This window comes from Macrotis lagotis, chromosome 3, assembly GCF_037893015.1.
Source record: "Macrotis lagotis isolate mMagLag1 chromosome 3, bilby.v1.9.chrom.fasta, whole genome shotgun sequence".
NCBI lineage: Eukaryota > Metazoa > Chordata > Mammalia > Peramelemorphia > Peramelidae > Macrotis > Macrotis lagotis.
In genome coordinates, this window is record NC_133660.1 from 282,441,085 (window position 1) to 282,465,139 (window position 24,055).

Genomic DNA, 24,055 nt, shown 5'->3' on the forward strand with positions numbered 1-24,055 from the left:
ATCTTGAAGACACTGTGGAGTGTTCCATCTGTGAGGGGCTCTCTTGTCCTCCTTGGCTCTCATATGTTATAGAGGACACACACTACCTTTCCTTCTATACTTCAGTGTTATCAAGTGTCACTGCCAGCTCACACTGGCCTAAATAGCCCCCTCCATGGTCTTAGGGGGATTTCCACATCTCAGTTCTTTGGAGACTAGCGACTGTATTGCCCCTCCATTAAAAAGACAGGCTTTTCAGGAAAATGCTTGTGGTCATTGAGATTCCAAAGACCACTTGGTCCACTCACTCTGTCCTACTCAATTCTGCGCCCCAAATTCCCCTCTGATGCCAATGGTGTTGCCAATGGAATGCAGGGACAGGTAATTCTATCATCTTGGGAGGGTTTTGGAGGATGAATCTGTCAAAGGCTGGGGATTGTTTTCTAAAGAATGGAGAAGTTCATCCCATTTTACAGATGACTAAATTGAGACTCCCAGAAAGGTTAAGTGACTAGCCCAAAATTACAAAGGGACCATTACTCAGCAGAGCTAGAATGTAATCCTGGGACCATGGACTCCAGATTCAGTGTCCTTACCCCTCTGGGGTGGGGGAAAGACCTGAATCAACTGACCCCTCCCCAAACCCCAATCTTATTTTTATCATTCAGTCATTCAGTCATTCATATGACAAGCATTTATTAAGTGCCTACTGCACTTATAACTGTGCTAGGCGCCAGAAATGGAGATACAATCACATCATAGAGCTGGAAAGGACCTGAGAAGCCATCTGGCCAACCTGTAGGTGAACATCAGAGAATCGTCCAGTTTCTACCTGAAGTCCTCCAGGAAAGAACTTACTGACCCTTGAAGCAGCCCCTCCCACTTTGGGAAAGTTGGAATTATGATGCATCTTTGAGCTCCAATCTGCCTCTCCAGAACTTTTTAGTCTTGTTCCTACTTAAGCTATCTGAGACCAATCGGAGCAAGTCATTACCCCACCCCATCCCTAGATCAAATACCCCAAGCTCCTTTCGTATCTCCTCTCATGACCTGCATGGCTTCTGGTCCTTTCCTCATCCTGCTGTTTTGGACATCAATGTTCTTCAAGGGGAAAGCCCAGAAATGACCACAAGGTTCCAGCCGGGCAGAGAACAATGCCGATAAGCTCTGCCATATTCAGGACATCTTCAGGTCTCTCTTCATTCTCTCAGATTCCCAAGACATTTTTGCAGGCCACTAAAATTCCCAGTCCTTTCCCACAGGGATTGTTTCTAGTCATGCCTCTCCCTCCAGGTACTTGTGTAGTTGATTATTTGAAACTGGATATTAGACTTTACATTTATTTTTATAATACTACATTCTATTAAGAGACAACCCTGCATCCTATCCTGACCTGTCAAGATCTCTGAATCTTATCCAATTGGACAATCCCTCCAACTGTCCCTGCAATCCCCCACTATTCTGAGTTGAGATAGATTCTAGTTCAGCCTCCCAGGGTCTTAGCCCATCTGAAAAATGTGGGTGATCATATCACTTCTGCCTCTTCCACAGAGTTGTTGTGGAGATCACCTGAAAGGACATAACATTTTTTTTTTTTGGCCGGGGGAGGACCATTTGGCTTAGCGCTATGTCACAACGCGGTGGCCTGCTTAGTGGAAAGGACAAAGCTAGATTGAAAGGTCTGGATTTTCGCCCTGATGTTATGGCATTGCTTAGCTTCCTGACTGTAGGCAAGTCTGAGGTCTGATTCCTTATCAATAAAATGAGGCAATACTATTTTTACTGCTTCACAAGTGAGTGTGCTTCTGAGGAAGGGATTTTTCAAACCTTAAGGTTACACAAATAGGATTATATTATCATTAGCATCTGGATTCTGTGCAACCTTCCAAATGTAGTTCTGGGTTTCCTCACACACATAGTGATATGATGATGATATGCTCCGATGATCTTGATATGCTTTCCAGAGTTGGAACCAAAGAAGGGTGACTTGAGCTTTGTCCCAGGGCGCTAAAATTTAGAGGATGCAATCCTTTAAAATAATGATATAAAAATATTGTGTGATTTAAAAAATCATTACATTTTGACATTCGTTTCCCGATCACCAGAGATAGGCAGCTAGAAAGCGCCATAGTCACAGACCACCAAGTCAGAAAGACTGATCTGGGTTCAAATCTTTCTAGCTGTGTGACCCTGGATAAGTCACTTCACCCTGTTGGCCTCAGTTTCCTCATCTGTAAACGGAGCTGGAAAAGGAAATGGTGAACTACTCTAGTATCTTTGCCACAAAAACCCCAAATGGGGCCACAAAAACCCCAAATGGGGTCACCAAGAGCCAGACACAACTGAAATGACTGAACCACAACAAGGACAACGGAATAGAAACTTGTTTAGCAAGAATAAACTTGGGAAGTATCCAGGTGACTGTTTACTCTTCCCAGAAGCCCTCGCCAGGTGAGCTTCTCATTGATCTAGTCCTGTTTAACCCTGCTCCTCTGCTAGCAGCAGGCTCACTGAATCCTGAGGCCATGACTGAGCTCTTTCCCCATGAGGCTCCCTTTACCAACCTTGCCCAAGTGGCACAAAAATCACCAGTTACAGTTTGGAGCTGCCTGTCATGTTGGACATCGCTCCCTCCCTCCAATGGGGACTCCATGAAAATGGGGAACAACCCCAGAGGCTTCTCATCACCCCATAGGGACAATCTTCCATCATGTTGACCCATCTCTCTCTCTTTCTCTTTTCTGATTGGCTTGGTCATGTGAGCCTTTTCCAGACCACAGCCCCAGATGTGGTCACACAGCCTGGGGAAGCTGCCATGACTCAGAGGTGAAGGAGAGCTGATTGTGGACCTGGGACATAGGATGGGCCACTGATTGTTGGAGGGCAGGGCTTCTGCTATACTTCTTCCCTCTCTCATGGTTCTCGTCTTCATCTCCCAGCCCTCTTCCTAGGGATCAGAGAGGGACTTTGCCTTCCTTCTCTGGGTCCCTCCCTCCCCTGCGTCCTTTCCCCATGACCAGAGCTAGCACAGGACACTGGAGAAGGGCAGCCGAGCAGTGAGCTTTATAAAGAGACCCGGGGAATAGCAGCAGGAAGATCTGAGCAGCTGGAGTTGGCAAAGGGCTCAGGCCTAGGGTGGCTCTTCTGCCTAGGGACGAGGAGCATGGCAGGGCAGGGGGGAGGGGATGCCACTCTCCCAGACTCCCCCCTTCCCTTCCTCCAGGACACAGTGTTACACGGCATGATGGGGGACGTGCGGGGCGGAGGCGTCCCCGGGACCAGCCTGGAAGCAAGAGGGAAAATCCTGGTGCCCGGGACTTAGTCCATCAGAGATGAATGGGGAAGAGCCCTTCTTAGCCAAGGCAGAGGACCCGTCACCAGAGACTAGTCCCCCCACCTGGACCCCCCTCAGTCTGAGCTAGCGTCCAGGCAGACGTCCTGGGGGGGAACCACTTCATCCCACAGACACCACTGGTCCCCTTTCAGTCCCACCAAAGGAAGCCCCAGAGGGCTGTCCCATCTCTCCATCTCTCCAATCTGATACAGCAGGAGGTAAGAGACCCAGGTCCCAGAGCTGGGGGACCTCAGTCTGAACCCAGGAGACTCACACTCCTGCCCTAGTCCAGTGGGCCCTGGAAGATAAGGCGGACACAACCATTCTCCCCTGTGAGCCAGGCCCCGCAGAAGGGGCAGGCAGCGTGGAAGGCGTGGGTGCCATGGGGCAGGGGTGTCTGGGCCCAGTAACGGGCTGTTTTCTCAGAGCAGACATGACCACAAGGTGCAAAGGCATGGCTCGGGGGCCCAGGGTCCAGGCACAGCCCCGCCTCTTGGCCCAGCCACAAGGGCACATAGGGCCCCACCAGACGGCAGAGGGGGCACTCACGCTCCTGTGGACCCCGCTCCCGCCGGCAGCCCCAGCTGTGGTAGCCATGGACATGGCCGCAGCGTACGTACACCCATGGCTGCTGTTTGTCGGGGATGTCTCGGCCTCTGGCTGGGCTAGGGAAAGCCAGGGTGCTGAGCCCCACCGGACACTGGGGCCGGGCCGCATTAGCCTCCTGCCTCTGGGCCTCCAGTTGCTTCAGGGTGGGTGCCCGAAGGAGGCCAGCCGGAGTGCGCCACAGGAGGGTGGCCCCACACAGGTCGATGAGCGAGCCATCCCGAAGCACATTGGACTCATTCTCCACCTGGGGAAGGTAATGACAGAATTATAGAGGGAAGAGCTCCAGGACAGAGAGTAGTAGCGGGAGAGGCAGTACTGGGCAAAGGAAAGAACCTGGGGAAGAAGGAAGGGCAGGCAGTATGTGTGAGTCACAGAGGCTCAGTTGTCTGACTCCTAACCCAGTGCTGCTTCCAATTCTCTATTTCTATGTTTCCTGTGTAATCTCATAATATTCTTTTCTACCTATTACATGGATAGGCTCTATAATCTACTGCCTCCATGCCTTTGCCCACACTGCTCCTTATGCCTGGAATGTTCTCCTTTCTTCACTTGGTCTAGTCAATTCTTACCTAGCCTAACTCGAGAACTAGGCTTGAGCCTTGGTGAAATTCTATAAAGGTGATTTCTGGATTGTGTTAGCAATAAAATGGCGGACATTTTCTCCAATCCCCATGGCCTCTCAGACCTCTCCAAAACATAAATTATGCACCAAAGATAAAGCAACGTCAGTAGTCTAGGAATCCCACAATCCCAAAGAAGGTAAAAATAAAAAAATAAAAAAACCCAAAACTTAAGTACTAATGCTCACTCAGCTCCCCTCTGCCACCTCTCACCTACTATCAGAAAGTCTGAAGACCCCAAAACACAGCAGAGGTTCACATCAAAATCCATCTCTGCATCCTGCTCCCCTCTCCCCCTTACTGTGCTGTAGAGACCCAGGTTCCGAGTTGTGGAAACAGTAACAAGGAAACATGACCTCCAAATAAATGAATTCAGGCATCCATGAATAAATACTGCAAAACTGAGAACATGGAACCACAGCATGCTGTTCCTAAGTGAAATGAGAATTATGAAAGCAGTTTGTGGCCTGCGCAACAAAAATGAACAGAATAGAAAAACTGGAATTGTAATGGCAAATCTCACCAAAGAAACAAAAGAAAGAACAATAGACTAGAAATACAAACAAATGGAAGTGAAAGATAATCTGGAATAAGAGAAGGAAAAAAAGCAAGAAATTTAAAGAAAAATTACTCACTATGTAAGCAAAACTTATGGATTTTGAAGACAGATCGTGCAGACATAACCTAACAATTATAAGTCTCCCAGAAAAACATGATAGTATAAAAACCCTTACTAACATAATTAAGGAAATAAGACAAGAAAAGTGACTAGAATTTTAATTCCAAATGATAGAATTCACCGATTGCCTCCAGGAAAAAACCCAAGGGTTCAAACTTCAAAACACATAGCGGTTGAATTTAATAATTCAATTCAGAAACAACATATTTTATAAGCCATCGGGAGAAAGACCTTCAAATACAAAGGGAAGGGCATTTGAATAAAGGAAGAGTATTCTACACCCACTAGAAAAGGAAGAAAGGATGAAATAACATGTTGTGAAGAGCAGAAGCTCGGGATGCAATCCTATCCTGTTCATCTGAGCTTGACCATACCAGACCAAAGATGGATATTCAATAATAAAGAAAAATTTGACACATTTTTAAGAAGAAAATCAGACTTGAACAGAATATTTGCTGGGTCTTTTGCCCTGAAGAGATCTTGAGAAAGGGTAAAAATCCCACATGAACAAAAATATTCATAGCAGTGCTACTTGTAGTGGCAAAGAAATGGAAACTGAGGGGATGCTCAACAGTTGGGGAATGGTTGTGGCATATGTATGTGATGGAACACCATGGTTCTATAAGAAATCATGAGGGAAGGGATTTCAGAAAAGCCTGGAAAGACTTGCATGAACTGAAGCTGAGTGAGATGAGCAGAACCAGAAGAACATTATACATCTTAATATGGGGCAATGATCATTATTCACCTTATCAATATGGTGACTTGCTCACCCCATCAGTACAATAGTCAGACAATTTTTAGGGGATCGGTATCCAGAGAAGGAACACAGGCATTTGAACAAAGACCAAAGCTTATTATCTTCAATTTTTAATAGTTGCCATGTGTATTATGTAATTTTGCTATCTCTAATGTTTTCTTTCTTCCTTTTGGAGGTGTTTTTCCTCTCAAAACATTCAATGCTTACCATAAAACTAAGGAGTGCTTTCTGTTGGGAGGGGAGGGAAAGGAGGGAGAGAGGGAGAAAAAAATTTGTACAGTTCAAAATGCAAAAAAAGATCGGTAGAAACTACCATTGTATGTAATTGGAAAACAAACATTTAGATATTTAAAAAAAAACCTTTCCAACCAAGAAATGCTGATTCTGTGGGAACTCCATTTCATTATGGGAGCAGATATAAAAGGGAAAGGGCAGCAGGGACAAATAGAGGTGTGTGTGTGGGGGGTCCTGTACCAGGTCAAACCAAAGGCTGTCAGTGAGTGGAAGGAGACCTCTGTGAGCTTAAAAAGAGAAGAACCTACAGGGAGTAGGTGAGGAGGAGGGGGAAAACCTGAAAGGAGGGAAGGGAATAAGAGGCCTGACTACAGTGGAGGAGGAATTCCATTGATGAAAGCTCCTATGGGTGAGGAGAGATGGTCAATGAAGGGAGGTAAAGACTGATGAGGCCTGGGGGAATTTGGTGCTCAAAAAGTCTACCTAGTAGTCCTGAAAGGGGAGGAATTGGAACCATTGGGGCCAACTGTCACCTAGGAGAGTAGGAGAGGTTGGAGTTTTCCAAGCAAATATAGGTAGAGATCAGTGTGAGCTGCATAATCAGGGAACTGGCTGGGGAGGGCCTTACCACAATGTCCTCTCTGATACCTGCAATCATTGGCTTATTCTGGAAATGCGGCACAATGGAAAAGGGAAATCCATGGGACAAGCTCTGCAAGGTCTCTCCAAGAGGAGAAAACCTAGAAGGGATACTTTGGAAGCCTTGATTATATGAAGAACACAGAGAAAAGGAAGGGATCATGACTCAGAGAAAAGGGTCACTAGACTGTAAACAGAAAGAACAGATGGCTAATGAACACAGTGGAAGAATTCCTTTTAGAAAGAGGCACAAGGGGCACAAGGATTATCAGTGGATAAAGCACCAGCCCTGGAGTCAGGAGTACCTGGGTTCAAATCTGGTCTCAGACACTTAATAATGACCTAGCTGTGTGGCCTTGGGCAAGCCACTTAACCCCATTTGCCTTGCAAAAAGCCTAAAAAAAAGGCACACACAAAAAAAAAGAAATTTAAGAGCTAATGAACAGGGGGCAGTTAGGTGGAGCAATGAATAGAGCACCAGTCCCAGTCAGGAGGACCTGGGTTCAAATGTGACCTCAGACACTTAATAATTACCTAGCTGTGTGACCCTGGGCAAGTTATTCAATCCTTGGGGAAAAAAACAAAACAAAACAAAATGAACTAAGGAACAGACTAGCTGAGGGGGAGGAGAGAGAGAAGGGGGTGAGGGAAGAGAACCAGGGGAAACAAGGTCACCCTAGCAGAGGTTAAAGTAAAGAAACTGGACCTGGAGGTATAGGATGTGTCCACAGTAGAAGAGGCAACTCGAAGCTGAAAAGCTGCTCAGACGTTCATGCAATCAAGGTTAAGAAGGGAAGCAGTCAAATGGGGAAAAGATGGTCAAATTTCTCTATAAAGGGTTTGATATATGTGTGTGTAGATATGTATATAATGTGTGTATAGCTAATTGCCATTGCCCACAAGATAGTCAAAGGATTTAAATTAAACAGCTCTTAAAAGAACTGCAAAGTATTTACTACCACATGGAAAAAATGCCCCAAATCACTAAGAATGAAATGCAAATCAAAACATCCATGAGGTTTCACTTTGTTAATTGGCAAAAATGACCAAAGATTGGTAACAATCAATGTTGGAGAAGCTGTAGAAAGATAGGTGCACTGATAGTGGGCCTATAAAATGGTACCACCATTTTGGAAAGCAATTTGGAATTATGCAAACAAATAACAAATGTCAATACCCATTGGACCCCAGACTCTTTACTAGGTTTATACCCTCAGGAAGCCATTAATAAGAAAGTTCCCGGCTGCTAAGTGGCACAAGGGCGGCTAGGTGGCACAGTGGATAAAGCACTGGCCCTGGGGTCAGGAGTACCTGGGTTCAAATCCGGTCTCAGACACTTAATAATTACCTAGCTGTGTGGCCTTGGGCAAGCCACTTAACCCCATTTGCCTTGCAAAAACCTAAAAAACAAAAAATAAAAAAAAAAACTCTGTCTCCACCTGGGTTGTTTTGCTTTCTCTACCTTGATTAGTTATGTCAGTTGTCTATGATATTTTCTGTGTCCTGATTGACTAAAATTCTGTTCCAGTTGGATTTCAATAGTTTGTCCAAAAAAGATTTAAGACTTTTTAGTGGATTATAGACTCCATCCCTGTTGTAAGAAGGATCAGAGCTTCCAAAAATACTGTGAGGATGGTCTTCTGTGCTCTGACGTCAGTTGACCTCCTCAGAGGTTGAATGTGACCCATGTTGTGTCTGTTGTGCTTCAGCTTTGAGACCCCTTCCCCTTCCACGATTCTGTGACCTTGGAAAAGCCCTTCCCCTCTCCAGGCCTTGGTTTCTCCATTTGTAAGATGAGGGGATTGGCCTACCCTAGAGGATCTCTCAAAGCATCTTTGGGCTCTATAGCCCAGGAAACTACCCAGCCTGAATCACCTGACTCCTTTCAGACTTTGCCCCCTTCTAAGCCCACATTCATTTTTTTTTCTTTTTTAAAAATTTTTATTTAAGGCAATGGGGTTGACTTGCCCAAGGTCACACAGCTAGGCAATTCTTAAGTGTCTGAGGCCAGATTTGAACTCAGGTCCTCCTGACTCCATGGTCAATGCTCTATCCACTGTGTTACCTAGCTGCCCTCCCACATTCATTTTCTTAATGAAGGAACAACAATGATGGAAACCCAAATCCAATCTGTTTCACAGACCTGCAGCCCTACAGGTTTGCTCCCCCAGAGGCAGGCACTGTCATTAGCAGCTCCATTTTACAAGGAAGGAAACTGAGGCTTGGAAGGTGAGTGACTTCCTCAGGGTCACAGAGCCAAAGGCAAGATAAGAACTCCAGGCTACCACACCAGCCCTCAGCGGGACATAGCACGGCTTGCCTTGAGGGTGATCTAGATTCCACTCTTTTGACAAAGTTGGGTAGAAGGACTCCTTCCAGTACATGGAGTCAACTGAACTGGGCTCAAATCCCATCCCTGAAGCTTATTACTTGTGTGACTATGGGTAAATCACTCCCTCTCCCTGGACCTCAGTTTCCTCATCTGTAAAATGAGAGGGTTGACCTAGATGACCTCTGAAGCCCCTTCCAGCCCTCAATCTATGATCCTGGGTTGTTACTAGGACTAGGTGACATTGAAAGCCCCTCCCAGCTTTGATGGCCTCTGGTTAAGCTTCCCCTCCCCCAAGCTCCAATGTTCCAGGTGTTAAGGCCCCTCCCAGCTCTGACATTCCAGGTTCTAAGCTCCCTGTAAGTATGACATTTCACATTTTAAGACACCTCCCAGTTCTGACATTCTATTCCCTTCTGTCAAAACAATGCTAGGAGGGACTTTAGAGAAAGATTTCCCATAAGAACCCCACCCCCCTGCCTCACAGGGAGCCTTCTCCCACCTGCACTGAACCTTAGATTGGGGAGGACATAGGACCTAGAAGCTGGACCAGATGGAAGGGTCAGAAGGCAACTGTCCCCGGAAAGGGCCCAGGGTGACAGAACCCGCCCCCAGCGGCAGGAGTGAGGGTGCAGGACCCCTACCAGCTTCCCCCGCTGCTGGGCAGAGCGGCTATCCCGCAGAGTATACACATTTCCGCAGACAGAGATTTCCCTCCAGACACCAGGCAGGGAGCCCTCGGAGAATCCGCCGGCGGGGTGCATCACCAGAACACCATTGGTGGTCAGGCCATCCATCAGCCCATCTGGAGTCCGCCACTTGGCTGCCCGCTCCTGGTACCAGGGAGAAGCAGTTACACCCTCTGAACACTCCCCCAGGCAGCAGCCTCTGGTCCTACTTCAGCCTCGTCTTCCCTCCCCGGTCTGGGGAGCCCTGGGCCAGTGGGCTCTTTGTTCTCTGGACTGAGCATCCCACCTTCCATTTCTGGGAACTCATGCTTCTCCCATTAGACTGGAAGTTCCTTGAGGGCTGGGGACTGACTTTTGAATCCTCAGCACTTAATAAATGTTTATTGAATGCTTTCCTGGTCGCCTTCAGGCTCAGCCTTCCCAGAACCCTCTTCCATCCTCCTATCTGCCCAGTCTTTCTACTATCCGGCTCATCCCCCCCATCACAGATTTCCAGCCTGCAGCTCAGGGGAAGGTCCTTGAGGGCAGGGGTTTGTTCTTGCCTTCCTAGCCCCTAGTGTGGGTCTTACCCACTTGAACTCCTGTTGTTCCTCAAAGCCCAGCTCGGGTGCAGCCTCCTCCTAAGAAGGATCCAATTCCTATTTTGTCAGTAACAACATTCCCCTTCCTACTCACAGAGCTCCCTAATCCATTTTTCATGAAGTGACATCTCTATTGCTTTTCATACCCCCTCCTCACTTCCACACTTCACCAGGACAGGAATGTCTTATCTAAACATCACAATTTCCCTCAAAATCTGTGCATCCAGTAGAAGTTTAATGTATGTTGAAGGCTCATTCAACAAGCATTTATAATGCCCCGATGATGGGACAGGCACAGTGCCAGGCTCTGGGTGATAAATGAAATAGTCCTGGCCTGAGGGAGCTTACATTCTATCAAGAAAGCCTTACAGAGGAGGCCAGGACCACAAGGTGGTCGTCATGGGGAGGGCTTGACCAGATGGAAAAAGATCAGGAGAGGCCTCACATGTAAGAAGCAGAGGTGAGGAGGGAGGTGAGCATGAAGGACAATCCATGCAAAGAGAGGTGAGAAATGGGCTGATGTGGGTGAGGGTCAGGAAGGCCAGGGTGAATGGAACTTAGGGGGTGTGTAGGGGCTGGAAAGGAAGATGAACTAGGATGTGAAGGGCATTTGATGCTGGGAAGGAGCTTGTATTTGGTCCTAGAAGTCACTGGAAAGCACCGGAGTTTATTGATCCCAAGGGGGAGATGATTGGTCCTGTCTGGATCCCAGGGTACCCACCCTCCAAACCCAACCTTCACCAACTGCATGTCCCCCCTCCCCTCTACATTTCCTCCCCACTCCAGCCCCAAGTCCATCCCTGTGGACTCACTCACTCCAAGGAAGATGTTGCTAGAAGCATCAAAGCCAGCAGCATAGATCCGGGCTGTGTAGGGGGGCCAGCGCTCACAGATGACCCGGCAGGCATACCGTGAGATGGTGCTCTGGGCAGCAGGGCCCTCCCCGGCCACTCCCCCAGGGGTTGTGTCAGTGACCACGAAGTCGATCATGTTCTCCGTAGATCGGCCAATCTGTGAGTCCCCATTTCCCCCCCACCCCACCCACCAGGGAAGCAGGTGAGGGGGAGGTAGAGAATGATGGTGACTACTTGAGGATGCTCACAGACTAGCTAATGCCAACTTCTATGGGATGTTAAGGCCTAAAGGGCCTTCCCCCCCAGTAGGGAAAGTAGACAGAACCAGGATGGGACCTGGCAGATGGGCAGGAGACCAGCTCCTTCCTCTCCAAGTCCAGCCCTGCTTTTACTCTCCCTCAGGACCTCCCACCTTCTACAGGGGCCATCTAGCATTCCTCCCCCCCCCCCAATCTCCCCAGGGATATGGCAGGGTTCAAGTCTCTAAAGCAGTTGGGGTAGGTTTTGAAGCTTTAGGGCCATATTGGAAGATCAGAGTTTTAGGGTTGGGAGAAGTTAAATCCATTTTACGGATGAGGAAACAAGCCTAGGAACAGAGGCTTCCTCCCCAGGCTCACACAGGTAACGATGGAGAGCTGTTGCTCATTCCCTTTGCTACTCAGCTTCGAGGAATAAGTTTTGGTCCTAGATATCTGTGTCCTTCTTATAGCCCATGCATCAAACCCTTCCCAGAGACAGTTAATGAAAAGCTTTTTTTTTCCCCAGTCGACTCCTTCCTTTCTTTTGCTGGTTGCATTGATTTTATTTGTGCAAAAGCTTTCTAATTGAATAGAAATCATCTATACTCTCTTTTTGTGACAAAGCCAGGTTTTTGAACCAGGTCATCTTTCCTGCACTGCCTAGAATGACTCCACTGGATCAAATGTGGTAGGATTTCCTCACACCTATCCTAGGGGTTATCCTCAGAGCACAGATAAATCGAGGTTCAGAGGAAGAAGTACTGCATAGGGAAACAGAAAGACTCTCTCTCTCTCTCCCTGCTCCCTTTATTCTAATCTAACATTTGCAAAGAACTTTTCTTGTGTTATTTCTTTTTATCCTCACAACAACCCTGGGAGGAAGGGATTATTATTATTCCATTTTACAAATGAGAAAGCTGAGGTCAAGTAAGTGACTTGCCCAGAGTAACACAGCTAGCAAGTGTCTGAAGCTGGATTGAAATTCAAGTCTTCTTGATTTGAAGGACAGAGTTCCATCTAAGTCATCACCTAGCTGTCTATCAAAGCCCTCCCCATTTTTCAAGGCCTGGCTCTAATGACATCTTCTCCAGGAAGACCTCCCTCATCTCCCTAGCTAGAAATGGACACTCTTTTCTCCACAATCCCAGCAATAGCTATATACTGTCAAAGCAATCCCCTGGGATTCCGTACATACTCTCTTCTATCAGTCATCTGTGTACATAACTTAGCTCCCTATTTGAAGGCAGGGATTTTGTCTTTTACCCTCCCACCCAGGACCTTGCGTTGAGTTCTCTAGCTCCCCCAACAAAGTTAGCCCGAGAGTGAGAAGAATCAGCCTTGGATCAAGACTTGTTGTTTCTGACATACTTGGCATTCCTGAGTCCCTTGGCACTCCTAATCTGCTTTTGTCATCCCAGCCTGGACCTTTCTAGAACTGGTCTCAACCCCCCACCATTCTTTACTGAGGTGTTAGCTTTAGGAAAGGAGGGGTTGTGTCTTCTCTAAACTATAGATCACTTGTTAAGTAAAGAAGGAAGGGAGGGAGGAAGCAAAGGAGAATGGAAAGGAGAAAGCAAGGGAGGGAAGAAGATAGGTAGGAAGGAAGGAAGGAAGGAAGGAAGGAAGGAAGGAAGGAAGGAAGGAAGGAAGGAAGGAGGGGAGGGAGGGAGGGAGGAAGGAAGGAAGGAAGGAAGGAAGGAAGGAAGGAAGGAAGGAAGGAAGGAAGGAAGGAAGGAGGAAGGGAGAAAGGAAGGAAGGGAGGAAGGAGGAAGGGAGAAAGGAAGGAAGGGAGGAAGGAGGAAGGGAGGGAAGAAGAAAAAAGGAGGGAGGATTAAGGAAGAGGAAGAACCATACCTGAAACATGTCTGTGTCATTGTCGTGGGTGTACTCCACGATGACCGAGTGACTTCGAGACAGTGTGTAGGAGATACTGTGCTGGCCTCGGTTACTCAGCGCCTGAGGATAATAAGGGCCAGTCACCTACCAGGCCCCAGACACAGTCTTGCCAGTCTCCCCGGGAAAATGGCAGGATCTCTAAGGAGAGAAAGTGGCTAGGGAGGCAGGGTGAGGGGCCAACGAGAGCAGGGTCTAGTCTGGGCCGGCCCTTACTTTGGACACGAGCGGGGTAGAGATATGGTGGACGACGTCAGGCTTCACCCCGTTGGCCTGGGGTCTTCGGCTCAACGCCAGGCGGCTCCGACGACGGCCCTTGTCTCCGCTGGCCAGGGAGCCATTGTAGCTGTGGGGAAAGGCCAGCGAGCCCCATCAAGTGGAGCCCAGTTTGGGGAGGAGGACCCCGAGATACAACTGAGCTGGGGAGAGGCGGGAAGGAGGACAAGCTCCTCTGAAGCTGGGGCTCCCCCGGTCTTCCCCCCAATCAGCACTCTGGGGCCTAGCAGTCTCACCTCCACAAAGCCTCCCAGATGGCCTCCTGGCCATCCTCCCCTCTGCTCATGCTTTCAATCCATCCTTCAGAGCCCTTCCAGAACAATCTTCCTTACCCCTAGGTCTGAGCAGGGCTCTCCTCTGCTCAAAAGTCTTCTGGGGCTCCCCACTGCCTACCGAGGAAGGTCCAGACTTGACTTCCCAGCCCCCAGGAGCTTCCCCTCCAAGCAGCGCCTCATAGACTCCCCTACTCTGCTGCCCCCCCAGCTGAGGCCCTCCTGCCCCGGGTCAGCGGGGGGCCCTGGCCTTCCTCCACGGGTCTGACTGGAAGCTCTAGGAGGGCAGGGTCTGGGCCTATTCCTCCAACAGCGAGGGGGGTCTGGGAGGTATTTGTCCCCAGACTGGGAGGGGGCACAGGGCCGGGACCAGCGCCGGGGTCCCCAAGACAAGCCGGGCGGTGGCAGCCAGGAGAGAGGCGGGCGCGGGCTCCCTCCCCTCGGGCCTCAGCTCGCCCCTCTTGTCCTGACTTTACTTCCCCGCAGTCGGAGGGGGCCCCCCCGCCCCCCCAGGCCCTCACCCCAGCACGATGAGTTCCCCATATTTGACAGGCTCTTTGCCCAGCAGCAAAGTGTCCGGAGGAGGAGCGGGCAGGATGCGGGGGGCCTTGGGGGGGCCCTGCCGGAGGCCCAGGGATCCCGGGGTCCCCGCGTCAGCGCTGCCTTCCAGCACCATCCTAAGCAGAGCCGAGGAGAGAAGGCGCTCAGACCCCCGGGGGCGCCCCAGCGGCCGGGTGCCATGGCAACGGGGGGGCAGGCTCCGGCCCCCCGCCGCCCCCCGCCCCCGGGGCCCCTCTCACCCTCATGTCTCCTCCTGGGCCCCTCCCGGTGCGCCCCGCGCCGAGGCTGCCGCAGACCCGGCCTCCTGCGGGGACCTGCGGGGAGACAGCGCCGCGCGGGGGCGCGGGCGGGGGTTGCGCCTAGGCGGACCCCGGGGCGCCCCGCCCCCCGCCCCCCGGAGCCCGGCCCGGGGGCCCCTTACCTCGCCCCAGGCGGCACCGCGGCGGCTGCACCGGCACCGGGCTCCGGGCCGAGCTGGGCTGGGCCGCCCGGCGGCACCGCGGCGCGGCCTGGTCACGGGGACGCGGGGGGCGGGGCGCCGCCGGCCCCGCCCCCGCCGGGCCCCGCCCCCGGCCCCGCCTCCTGCGGCGGAGCCTCGCGCCTGGGGAGCCCCGCCCCGCCCGAGGCCCCGCCCCCCGCCCCGGGCCCGGCCCCGCCTCCTGCGGCGGAGCCTCGCGCCTGGGAGGCCCCGCCCCCCGCCCGAGGCCCCGCCCCGCCCCGCCCCCAACCCTGCTGCTCCTTCCTGTGTCCGTGTGTGTGTGTGTGCGCGCGTGTGCCTCTGTGTTTGTGTGTCTGTGTGTGCGTGTCTGTGTGCCTTTCTGTGTCATATGTGCGTGTCTAATGTGTGTCTGTGTGTGCATGTGTTTATGTTTATGTGCCTGTGTGTGTCTGTATGCCTCTGTGTTTGTGTCTGTGTGCCTCTGTCCGTCTCTGTGTCTGTGTGTTTGTGTGTCTGTATGTGTGTCACATGTGTGTGTCTAGTGTGTGTGTGTGCGTGTGTGCATGTGTGTATGTGTGCGTGCGTGCGTGTGTGCGGCGGGAAAGCAGGTGCTGGGCCAGGAAGGAAGTTGGGGTAGAGACTAGAGATGGACAACGAGGAGGAGGAAGACAGCCGGGGTCAGCGGCTGCAGGGCCCCGCCTGAGGGCCCAGGGGCTAGGGTGCCAGCTGGGCCTCTCATGCCTTGGGTCCCTGCCAACCGGTCCCTTCAGGATTCCCAGCTTCCCTTTTCATCTCTATAAATGGGTGAAGGGTCTGTGCGGCCCCTCCGGGCCCTTGCAGCTCTCGGGCCTTCCAGGGCAAGAGGCCCCATGGGTGGGGGGCCCAGGGTGGTGGGGGCAGCTTGCCCCAGCTCTGGATCCAGAGAAGCTGGATTCAGATTCTGTCTCTGGGGTTCTTTCTTTGGGCAAGTGATGGGACTTCTCTGGGCCTCAGTTTTCTCCTCTGTAAAACTGAAGGGGTTGAACTAGAAAACTTCCTTTACGGTTCTTATTTTTTTCTTTTTTAACTATTTATTTACTTTCAATTTTACAATTTTTCCCCTAATCTTGCTCCGCCCCCCCAAGGCAGTCAGTTATTCATTCCATTGTTTCCCTGGTATACATTGATCCACATTGAATGAGATGACAGAGAAATCATGTCCTTAAGGAAGAAACAGAAAGTGTAAGAGAGAACAAAATTACATAAAAAGATCACTTTTTTCCTAAATTAAAGGTAATAGTCCTTGGTCTTTGTTCAGACTTCTCAGTTATTTCTGTGGACACAGCCAGCATTCTCCATCGCAGACAGCCCCAAATTGTCCCTGATTGTTGCACTGATGGAATGAGCGAGTCCATCCAGGTTGATCATCGCCCCCACGTTGCTGTTAGGGCCAGAACTCCTTTCTATTTCTCCCCATTACAACATAAGCTATTTGAAGGCAGCCACTTTCTTGATTTTCTTTTTACCCTTTACCCATTTCATTCTTGGCCATAGTCCTTTTTTTAAAATTATTATTATTACAACAGCTATCATGTTTTAACATTTACAAAGTATCTTATGTCTATTTTTTTGAGTCTCATAATAACCCTGGAAGGTAGGGACTATTTTTTAAAATTATTTTTGCAAGGCAATGGGGTTAAGTGACTTGTCCTAGGTCACATAGCTAAGTGAGTATTAAGTGTCTGAGGCTGGATCTGAACTCTTGACTCCAGAGTCAGTGTTCTATCCACTGCACCACCTAGCTGCCCCAGGAGGGGCTATGATTAATCCCATTTTGCATATGAGGAAACTGAGGCAGAGGTCAAATGAATAGCCTAAAGTCACAGAGCTAGCAAGGGTCATTCATCCCAGGACACCAGGTCTTCCGACTCCAGAGCCAGGATTAGATATTCTAAACTATGCTCAACCCAACAGTTATATAATTGGGTGAAGAAGGACTTAGGTGAGTTCACAATGGCAATATGAGGAATGTGAATGAGCTGAGCCTTGACCTCAGTCCTGGAGTCGAGAGGGGGCACAACTTGAACCACGTCTTGCCATCTTAGTGTTTTAAAGTCTTAACATAGATCCTTCAAATTCACAATCTCATGCCAAGATTCTAAACAAGATCACTGAGAGTCTCAGAACGAGAGAGCAGAAAATGAGTTCAGGGTTCTAGGATCCAGGAATACCTCTGCCTTTCTGCAGCCTTGAACCATCGCTCTCCATGGGACCAAGCAAGAGAAATACAATCACCTTTCCCAGCACAGTCTTTCACAGCCTTGACAACAGCTGGCAGGTTTCATGGACCTTAAGTCCTCCAGACCACCTGTGGCCCCATCTCTGTGGCAGTCCAAAGGGAAGGAAGACTTGCTCTCTGGCCTCGAGTTTACTGTCTAGGGTTGGTTGATAAGTCATACAAAGAGATAATACCCGTTAGACCAAGCTTCTTAACCAGTTTAGTAATAATGATAATGTTTGTCTTTCATTTTCAAAGAAGAACATGACATCAGGGAGGTGAGGCATGAATTGGATTTCAGTGAGGGGATGCTGTGCTAAGTCACCAGCCTCACTTTCTTCCTCCAGTCATCTGGATCCCGTAGTCAGATAGGAATCAGAGCAACAGGAGATGGTTCTGGATGCCAGGAAATTAGGGTTGAGTGACTTGCCCAGGGTCACAAGCTAGTTAGTGTCAGTTGTCTGAGGCCAGATTTGAACAATGGTCCTCCTGACTCCAAGGCCACCTATCAGCCTAGTGGAGCTTCCCTGGATGCCCACCAGTGATCCATGGCCCTTAAATCTGAGTATGACCCTCCAGATGCTGCCAGACCAGGGCAAAGCACCAGGGCTTGGTGTCTCTCTACTGATGGATGCCATATTTTACAATGCAACTAAATAATTCTCCCTCACTCTGGTATCTTCCCTTAGCTTCAGAGAACAGGAATCCAAGGAGACCTTTTCATCTAGAAAAGACCAGGCATCTTGCACTGTTTTGGTGGCTGAACCAGAAAGGAAATAGCTAATTCAGATGTAGACCTTGGGGTAAGAGGAGGCAGGAGCAGACCAGGCTTGTTATACTAGACCTTTCTCCAAGTATCTCCCCACCAACAAAGAAGCAAAATTCATTAGTAATCTCCCCAGATTCTCCAACTGGAAGACATTCTTTTCTCTCATATCCAAATGCTCTGGAGAGCTCTCTCCCACTCACCATAATGGAATAGTCTGCTGAAGTTAACTTCTTCTAATTCCTAAAGATGAATGTCTTTAAATGCATAAAATATAGAGAACTATTAGGGAAACACAACCTATTGAAATACAGATATTTTTAAAAGAGAAATTTATGCCCAAAGGGCAACAAAAATGTGCATCCCCTTTGATTCAGCAATACCAGTACTGGGTCTATACCCTGAAGAGATGGTGGAAAAGGGTAAAAACATCACTTGTACAAAAATATTCCTAGCAGCCCTGTTTGTGGTGGCAAAGAATTGGAAATCAAGTAAATGTCCTTCCATTGGGGAATGGCTTAGCAAACTGTGGTATATGTGTATCATGGAACACTATTGTTCCATTGGAAACCAGGAGGGACGGGAATTCAGGGAAGCCTGGAGGATCTGCATGAACTGATGCTGAGTGAGAGGAGCAGAACCAAAAAAACACTGTACAACCTAACAGCAACATGGGGGTGATGTTCAACCTGGATGGACTTGTTCATACCAGCAGTGCAACAATCAGGGACGATTTGGGGATGTCTGCAATGGAGAATACCATCTGTATCCAGAGAAAGAATTGTGGAATTGGAACAAAGACTAAGCACTATGACCTTTAATTTAGGAAAAAAACCTGATATCTTATTGTCTGATCTTGCTATCTCTTATATTTTATGTCTCTTCCTTAAGGATCTGATTTCCCTCTCAACACATTCAATTTAGATCAATATATACCATGAAAACAATGGAACGACTAATAAACTGCCTTCTGGGGGGTATGGGGGGGGGAAGTGAGATGGGGGGGGAATTGTAAAATTCAAAATAAATAAAATCCTTCAAAAAGTAAAAAAGAAATTTATCTACAGACCCCAGATTAAGGACTCTGCTCTAAGGGTATCTTCTTTATATATGATTTGTTACCTCCAATCTGTAAACTCCCCAAGGCCAGAGAGTCTGACTCCCTTATCCTTGGATTATCCTCCATCACCAAAAGCACAGCAGGAACTGAAATTTTTATCAGATGAGAATGAAACATTGAATGACAATTGCACTTTTGTTCCTCTGGTCTTCTCCCCAGTGTCCTCCCACTTTCTCTCTTTCAAATCTAGCCATCTTTCCCTGCCCTCCCACCTCCCCTCTCTCAAACATATCCATCTCTCAAGTTGCAATTCTTTATCTACATGGAGCTTTTTCTGACTACCTCCTCATAAATCTCCTCTCCCTCCTAAGATGCAGACCCCCCAATGGAGCATGAAGCTCAGTTTCAGAGCAAAGCATGCACTTGTTGATTGATTGATTGAATAATATCATGGTCTCTGTTGTTCTCCTGGGGAAGGTGCCCCCAGAGACCGCTATTTTTAATTCCCAAGGTGCCAGGAAGTCAATGAGTTCCAGTGGAAGGAGCACAGCTTGGGAGCCTGAAATCCTAGGTCTTCCTTCTGGTCTGTGTGACCCCTGATATGTGCCCTTTGAGTCTCTGTTCCCTCATCTATAAAGTGAGGAAGGCTGTAAGATATCTTAAGTCTGGTGGACATGATGGTGCACGGGCAGGGTGAGGACTCTGTTGGGAAGGGCTCAAGAAGAGGGTCTCAGGCAGCACAAGCTGACACAGTAAAGGCAAGGAGGGGGTCGGAGGGAGAGAGGAGAGACAGAGAACACTATGGACACAGGACAGCCGGGGGGTCTCCAAGGATACTACAGTTTGAGAGAAAGGCTTCAACCATTCTCTAGTCTGCTGGGAGAGATTATCATGAGGAAAAAGAAAATCCAAACTTAAAGAGGAAGATAGACCTGCATCCTGTGCCTTCACCACTGAGGCTGTGAAGCCTAATGGTGTCTTTCAAAATCCCAGAGAATCATTGGAATTGTTGGATAATTTCCTGGGAGGGCTAGGAGAGGTCACCCCTTTGTGTGAGGGGGATATAGCAGAAGGACTTTAGGGGAGGAAAACCCATAAATTCCTTCATATCTGGGAGTTAAAATTAACTAAAATTGCCTCTGCCTCCAGCCAGCCCTTCAGGGTCACACCAGGGCAGAGCCATAACCAGGGTTAGGCAAGAGCCAACAAGCCTGGCCTTGCATTTACAGAGCTTGAAAATGGAGGAAAATAAGTTAAAAAACCCAATCCTATCCCTCAGGTCATTAGGAGAGTGACCCAGATGTCCTACTCTTGTTCTGGGTGTGAAGTCAGTTAGTTTGGGGACTGCTCCAGGGTCTCTCAGACCCTCCTGATGGAAAACCCAACTTTGGCTACAGAGGCTGTTCTCACTCATTCTTACCTCCCCCATCTTCTGTTCCCAGCTCATTCCCATGCTCCCACCTCCTCTGTTCTCTCTGCTATTGTTCCCACTCCTCCTTCTGAACTTGGTTTTTTCCAGGTCACAAGATCTTTCCTGGTGCTTATTGTGATTCCAGGCCACATCAGGAACTTGGGGTTGGGGGGAGGAAGGGGGAGAAGGTGACACACCCAGAATGGAAGACTGGGTCCCTGCCTTCAAGGAGCAGAGGACACATTCAAACATCTGGGGATGATTCCAGAGAACATTTATTCACAAGCTACTGGTTCAGAGTTGATCACAAAAGCAGGGCACCTTGAGGTTTGAAGGGAGAGACATGAAGCAGGACCAGCCTTGCTTGCCCAATCTCCTCTGATGCTCCCGGTGGAACCTTGGCCATCCTTTTGTGTTTGCATTGCACAAACCAAGAAGCGAAAGATCCAGGCTATTGTTCTGGTCTCTTCTAGTCCTAAATTTCCCTAGACATTGTAGAATCTTTGAGAGCTACCAGGAAACTTGACCTTCTTCAACCCAATCCTCTCATTCTACAGATGAGCAAACTGAGACTCAGAAAGGCCCAGAGTCTTCCCCAGGATCACCGTCAGAAAGAGCCTGAGGCTAGACCCAAATCCCAAATCCAGGTTTTCCAGATTCTAACCCTAGCCAGGAAGTGACTCAGTAACCATTAGTCTATCTGAGGTGGTCATTTCTTTACTTTCAACTATGAGGCAATTTGATGGATAGAGCTCTAGGCTTGAAGTCAAGGAGATCTGGGTTCCAATTATAGACCCCAGGCAAGTCACTTAACTGCCTCAGTTTCCTCAGCTGTAAAATGGGAATGATAATAACAGCACCTACTTCACAGGTAGCTTATTATTCTTATTTTATTTAATTGAGGCAGGCAGAGGTTAAGAGAGTGGGTAACTATCTAAGACTCAGGTCTCCCTGGACTCTGTGGGCCACCAGCAGTCTCTCATATTTGGAAAGAACCTCAGAGGTTAACAAGCACAGTAGCCCTGGCATGGTAGATAGGACATTGAAACCTTTGTGGGTCTCAGTTTTCTCATCTGTAAAAGAAAGAGATTGGATAGGTAATAACAGCTACCGTGTGAAGCAGGCACCATTATCATCTCTGTTTTACAGATGAGGAAAATGAGGCTGAGAGAGTGGCTTGCCTGTCATCATCTAACCCAGTAAGTATCTAAGGCCGGATTCAAACTCAGTTCTACCTGACTATAGGTCACCTTAGCACTCCAGGTCTCTTCCAGCTCTATGACCCCATGATCATGAACAAGGAGTCAACCAGCCTCAGTGACACATCTCAGAACATTGAGGACAGACCTCACAGCCCAGGCTCTACCATCTGCCTGGGCTGAGCTTTGAGCCTTCTTCAACGCTCTGTATAGATTCTACCTTCATGGGAGCCTTCCCAGAACCCCCAGTGGCCATTGTCCTTGTGTACTCTGTCTCCCAAACTCTAGGCCTTTATTAAAGGCTTATTACAGGCCAAACATTTTGCTAAGTGTTGAGAACCCAAATACAAAGGGAAAACCAGTCCTGCCCTGAAGGAGCTGATGCTCGAGTTGATAATACGGAGAGAAAACATTAAAGTTAATTGCAAGGGAGATGGGAGAAGATTCCCAACTGGAAGCAGGAGGGGGAGCAATGAAAGACTGGAAGGGAAGAGGTGATTATGGCAGACTGGAAGGTGCAAGAGAGGGAAGTTGGCAGACTGGAAGGGGGGGGGGGAGAAGCCAGATGACAGGCTTGTGGGTAGGATGGAGCCATCTAGAGGAGAGCAACCAGACAGGGACTGAAGCATCCTGCCAGGTGTAGATGGTTTCAAGTGTGTCTCTGTGTGCCTGCTGCTTTCAGCACAGACAGGATATAATAAATTGGGCCCTGCAAATGTTTACTGAGTTGGGGTGGGGTTAAACTCTGCCCACTGAACCTCACAATAATCCTATGACATTCAATTGGTTGAATTATGCCAAGAGTCCCATGGCGAAGGGAGAAAGGAGATCTACAGAATATGTTAGTCCTCTCTTCGCTAGGAGTGGGAATTATACCCATTTCACAAAGATGCAAACTAAGACTGAACCAAGCAAATCATGGTCATTGCCATTTTTGTAGCTCTTAAAGATTTATGGGGGGTGCCTAGGTGGCCTAGTGGATAAAGCACCGGCCCTGGAGTCAGGAGTACCTGGGTTCAAATCCGGTCTCAGACACTTAATAATTACCTAGCTGTGTGGCCTTGGGCAAGCCACTTAACCTCATTTTCCTTGCAAAAACCTAAAAAAAAAAATTATGAAGCATTTTTACCATGCACCAGTGCCCAGTTTCATTGGGGTTGGAATAAATGACTGAAAATATTTTATTTTTTTAATTTTTATTTTTTTATAAAAGAAAGATTTTATTTATTTTGAATTTTACAATTTTCCCCCTAATCTTGCTTCCCTCCCCCCCCAGAGAGTCTGTTAGCCTTTCCATTGTTTCCATGTTGTACATTGATCTCAGTTAAATGTGATGAGAGAGAAATCATATCCTTAAGGAAGAAACATAAAGTATGAGAGATAGCAAAATTACATAAGATAATGTTTTTTTAAAAAATTAAAGGTAAAAGTCTTTGGTCTTTGTTCAAACTCCACAATTCTTTCTCTGGATACAGATGTGAAAAGATTTTTAATGTCTACAATGGTTCAGGAATGGAGTACAAAGGACTACAGTCCCTGCCTCCAAGGAGTTTACATTCTAATAGAGGAGGATCATACATCCAGGGGAGCTAGGGCTGGAGAAGGGGGCAGCATGGTGGAGAAGTGGTGGGGCAGCCTGGTTCTGGGAAAGATAAGGTCTAAGCTTATTGGAGTCAGAAGAAGGCCAGCACAGAGGGAGCTGGTGGGAGAATTGGACTCTACCTTAGAGATGATCTCAATCAGTCAATATTCATTAAGCTGCTACTGGGTGCCAGGCTAAGCAGGGTAGATACAAGAAGAGACAAAAGTCAGGCCCTGCCCTCAAGGAGCTTATCTTTGAATGTTACACAACAAGCAAACTGATATTTTCAAAGCAAACCATAGACTGATAAATGAATTGGATTTGAGTGAGATGGGGCTGTTCTAAGTCAGCAGCCTCACTTTCTCCTCTGGAGCCTCTGGCAAGCAGGCTTTAGTGACTTGCCCAAGGTCACAAAGCTGGCCAGTGTCCAATGTCTGAGTCTGGATTTGAACCCACATTCTCTAGACTCTAAAGCCTCTATCCACTGAGCTACAAGAAATAATAAAGGGAAGGTAGTGGAATTTGGAGACATTTCTTTTTAGGTTTTTTTTGGCAAGACAACGGGGTTAAGTGACTTGCCCAAGGTCATACAGCTAGGTAATTATTAAGTGTCCAAGGTCGAATTTGAACTCAGGTACTCCTGACTCCAGGGGTAGTGCTCCATGCACTGTGCCACCCAGCTGCCCGAAAGGTGGTGGAATTTGGAAGAAGCTTGGGGAAGGCTTCTGGTGAAAGCTCTAACAAGAAAAAGCAATTATTAGGTTCCTACTACCTAAAAGGGACAATGTTCCAC

General features: G+C 48.5%; 1 protein-coding gene across 6 annotated transcripts; it reads right to left on the minus strand.

Annotated features, from left to right (window-relative positions):
• Window positions 1-655: 655 nt before the first annotated feature.
• On the minus strand, window positions 656-15,062 carry PELI3 (pellino E3 ubiquitin protein ligase family member 3). 6 transcript variants are annotated; one of them, XM_074231002.1, is made up of 10 exons: window positions 14,970-15,062; window positions 14,788-14,862; window positions 14,509-14,664; window positions 13,656-13,785; window positions 13,401-13,502; window positions 11,270-11,464; window positions 10,442-10,492; window positions 9,828-10,016; window positions 3,934-4,166; window positions 656-1,986 (listed from the first exon to the last, which is right to left on the minus strand). In XM_074231002.1, the coding sequence occupies exons 3-10, from the start codon at window positions 14,661-14,663 to the stop codon at window positions 1,887-1,889; spliced, it is 1,155 nt and encodes a 384-aa protein (XP_074087103.1). In that variant the 5' UTR covers window position 14,664; window positions 14,788-14,862; window positions 14,970-15,062; the 3' UTR covers window positions 656-1,886. The 6 variants fall into 6 exon arrangements, with proteins under 6 accessions (XP_074087103.1, XP_074087098.1, XP_074087099.1 ...); XM_074230997.1 differs by having other exon boundaries at window positions 1,898-4,166; XM_074230998.1 differs by lacking the exon at window positions 14,788-14,862 and having other exon boundaries at window positions 1,898-4,166.
• Window positions 15,063-24,055: the final 8,993 nt, after the last annotated feature.